The sequence below is a fragment of the Theropithecus gelada genome, chromosome 20, assembly GCF_003255815.1.
Source record: "Theropithecus gelada isolate Dixy chromosome 20, Tgel_1.0, whole genome shotgun sequence".
NCBI lineage: Eukaryota > Metazoa > Chordata > Mammalia > Primates > Cercopithecidae > Theropithecus > Theropithecus gelada.
Window position 1 is genome coordinate 51,757,789 of NC_037688.1, and position 3,973 is coordinate 51,761,761.

The 3,973-nt window shown below is 60.3% G+C and overlaps 1 protein-coding gene across 1 annotated transcript; it reads left to right on the forward strand.

The window, feature by feature from the left end:
• The first annotated feature begins 217 nt into the window (after window positions 1–217).
• Window positions 218–3,673, forward strand: LOC112613874 (mastin-like). Its single transcript, XM_025369749.1, has 5 exons — window positions 218–278; window positions 455–635; window positions 787–1,061; window positions 3,221–3,393; window positions 3,488–3,673. Exons 1-5 carry the CDS (start codon window positions 218–220, stop codon window positions 3,671–3,673), a joined length of 876 nt encoding a protein of 291 aa, XP_025225534.1.
• The last annotated feature ends 300 nt before the right edge of the window (window positions 3,674–3,973 follow it).

A 3,973-nucleotide genomic window follows, 5' to 3' on the forward strand; every position in this document is an offset into this window, starting at 1 on the left:
GCGCCTGGCCCCACCTGCTCTCAGCATTCTGAATGTGCCCAGGAGGGGCTGCCCTGCCCGCCCACTTCCTCTGTAGGAGAGATAAATGGGCTCCCAGAGACGCCAGGGAAGAGGCAGAGAGACGGGGGGCACGGGTATGCCGCCCACTCCGAACCCCCCTCTCCATTCCCAGACCCCAGCTGATCTCCTCACCCCAAGCCTGGCTTTCTCCCCACAGATGCCGTGGCTGCTGCTCCTGACCCTCCCCTGCCTGGGGGGCTCCGTGCCCGGGAACCCAGGCGAGTCCACCCCACCCAATGCCCCCTCTGCCCAGGACCCCCCACCCCCGCCCTGGGCTCAGAGCGCCAGCCCTGCCGGGGGCGTGGGGACCATCTGACTGCCGGTCTTTCCTGGTGCCCCGAGCCCTGGGAAGACCCTCGTCCGGCCCCCTCACGCCCCTCCCTTGCCTCCCCAGAGCCCGGCGTGGGGCGTGAGCTGGTGGGCATCGTCGGGGGCTGCGACGTCTCGGCCAGGAGGTACCCCTGGCAGGTCAGCTTGAGGTTCTACAGCATGGAGAAGGGCCTGTGGGAGCACATCTGCGGGGGCTCCCTCATCCACCCAGAGTGGGTGCTGACCGCCGCCCACTGCCTCGAGCCGTGAGTGGAGCCTGCCGTCCCCTCGGCGGGTGGGAGTGGGGGTGGGGACGGGCAGGTGTCCTGTGTGCCGGGGGCCCCTCCCGGGATTCAGGGAAAGCCCCGGTCCTGAGCATCCAGCCTTGCTCTGAGAGGTGCCCGTTCCTCTCTCCAGGGAGGAGCTGGAGGCCTGTGCGTTCAGGGTGCAGGTCGGGCAGCTGAGGCTCTATGAGGACGACCAGCCGATGAAGGTGGTTGAGATCGTCCGTCATCCCCGGTACAACAAGAGCCTGTCGGCCCAGGGCGGTGCGGACATCGCTCTGCTGAAGCTGGACGCCCCAGTGCTGCTGTCTGAGCTCGTCCACCCGGTCTCGCTCCCGCCTGCCTCCCTGGACGTGCCCTCGGGGAAGACCTGCTGGGTGACCGGCTGGGGTGACATTGGACGTGGAGGTCAGGAACAGGGCCCCTTGGGTGGGATGTGGGGAGATGGCCTGGAATGTCGGTGCGGGCCTGGGCTCCAGATGCACCCGGACGGCTTCCTGCCGTTGCTGAGACGGGTGACCACAGGCCAGGTGGTTCAGAGCAGCAGGAATTGTTTATCTCACGGCTCTGGAGGTGAAACGTCCAAACTCGAGGTGTGGGCAGGGCTGGTTCCTTTCAGAGGGCCCGAGGGAGAGTCCGTTCCATGCCTTCTCGGCTTCTGGGGCCTCTGCCCGTCCTCATGCCCCTGGGCTTGCGGCCGTGTTTCTCCAGGCTCCCCTCTCCCTTCTCCTGTATGGACACTGGGTGCTGTATTTAGGATGTCTCTAATTTAACATGACCTCATCTTAATTCTGTCTGCAAAGGTCTTTTTCCAAATAAGGTCACCGTGGCAAGTTCTGGGGTTGTGACATGGGGGTGCTCCTGTCCACCTCCCAACAGGCATTTTGTGAGTTTACTCCATCCTCAGCGTCACACTCAGTTGCCTGCTCTTCCTTTTTTTTTTTTTTTTTTTTTTTTTTGAGACGGAGTCTCGCTGTGTCACCCAGGCTGGAGTGCAGTGGCGCGATCTCGGCTCACTGCAAGCTCCGCCTCCCAGGTTCACGCCATTCTCCTGCCTCAGCCTCCGAGTAGCTGGGACTACAGGCGCCCGCCACCACGCCCGGCTAGTTTTTTTTGTATTTTTAGTAGAGACGGGGTTTCACCATGTTAGCCAGGATGGTCTCGATTTCCTGACCTCGTGATCCGCCCGTCTCGGCCTCCCAAAGTGCTGGGATTACAGGCTTGAGCCACCGCGCCCGGCCGCCTGCTCTTCCTTTGCAGCAAATAAACCATGACCTACGGGAGGCTGGGGACTCGCCCTGGGCCCCGCAGCGCGTCAGCCGCTGGAGCCTCATTCCCACCACAATGCAGTCCAGGCGGAGTCCCGGTCCCATGCTTTTCCCAAACAGTTTCTTTTTAAAAAATTTTTTATTTAAAAACTTGTTTTTGAGGCAGGGTTATGCTGTGTCGCCCAGGCTGGAGTGCAATGGTGCAGTCATAGCTCACTACAGCCTCAAACTCCCAGGCTCAAGTGATCCTCCCACCTCAGTCTCCCAGGTAGCTGGAACCACAGGCGTGAGCTACCACACCCGGCTGACTTCGTTTCTTTTCGTAGGGACGGGGTTTCATCGTGTTGCCCAGGCCGGTCTCGAGCTCCTGGGCTCAAGTGATCCTCCCACCTCAGCCTTCCAAGTGTTGAATAGCTGGGACTACTGGTGTGCGCCACCATGCCTGGCTATTTTATTATTTTATTTTATTTTATTTTATTTTATTTTATTTATTTATTTATTTTTTTTGAGACGGAGTCTCGCTCTGTCACCCAGGCTGGAGTACAGTGGCCGGATCTCAGCTCACTGCAAGCTCTGTCTCCCAGGTTTATGCCATTCTCCTGCCTCAGCCTCCCAAGTAGCTGGGACTACAGGCGCCCACCACCTCGCCCGGCTAGTTTTTTGTATTTTTAGTAGAGACGGGGTTTCACCGTGTTAGCCAGGATGGTCTCGATCTCCTGACCTCGTGATCCGCCCGTCTCGGCCTCCCAAAGTGCTGGGATTACAGGCTTGAGCCACCGCGCCCGGCCTTATTTTATTTTATTTTATTTATTTTTACTTTATTTTATTTGAGACAGAGTCTCTCTCTGTCATCCAGGCTGGAGTGCAGTGGTGTGATCTCGACTGACTGCAACCTCCACCTTCTGGGTTCCAGTGATTCTCTTGCCTCAGCCTCCTGAGTAGCTGGGATTACAGGTGTCAGCCACCACCCTCGGCTAGTTGTTGTATTTTTAGTAGAGATGCGGTTTCACCATGTTGGCCAGGCTGGTCTTGAACTCCTGGGCTCAAGTGATCCTCCCACCTTGGCCTCCCAAAGTGCTAGGGTTATAGGCGTGGGCCAAAGCGCCCGGCCCCTCGTCATTTCTAAGAGTGAGGCCTGTGGTTCCGGGCTCCTGGGCCCAGGACTGCAGCCTTGGGGCTCACCCCCGGCCAGGGAAGGCCCAGCTGTGAGTGAATAGTATGCCTCAGCTCTGGACAAAATGAGAAGCCACACCCTTGCCCCCACCAGGCCCCTGAGCCTCACCACGCCTCTCCTTGCAGAACCACTGCCCTGGCCCCTCAGCTTGCGGGAGGTGAGGGTGAAGGTCAGGAGCAACGTCCTCTGTAACCAGATCTATTGCCGCCGCTTTCCTTCTAACCACACTGAGCCGTCTGAACAGCTCATCAAGGACGACATGCTGTGTGCCGGGGACGGGAACCACGGCTCCTGCGTGGTGAGACCCCAGACCCACCTGTCCGTCCCCTCCTGGGGGGGACACGTGGGGAGGCACATGGGGAGCCCTTGCTGAGTGCCGTCTCTCCCCACAGGGCGACACCGGGGGCCCCCTGGTGTGCAGGTGGAACTGCACCTGGGTCCAGGTGGGGGTGGTGAGCTGGGGCACCTTCTGCGGTCACAGCGACGTCCCCGGCGTGTACGCCCGCGTGATGAGCTACATGTCCTGGATCCACCAGCACGTCCGTCCCTTCCCTGGGGCTGCGGGGGCGTTCACGTGACGGAGGAGACCTCGCCTTCCTTGTGGACACCCTCCGCCCCTCCCCAGTTCCAGCCTCACTATCCTGGCACCCAGTGGTCCTCTGCCTGGGACCCACATTTCTGCTGCCCTTTCCTGCCTCTCATCCACGTCCTGTCCTTCTCGAGGGAGAGGCCTGGGCGCCTCTGCAGGCTGGTGTCTCCAGGAAGGTGGGTGTGCGTGGGGAGCAGAGGCCCCGGCTCTCCTGCCTCCTGCCCAGCCTGGCCCTTGACTGATTAAATTGTGTGTAAAGCAGCCTCCGTGTGTCCGAGTGCATTTGTCC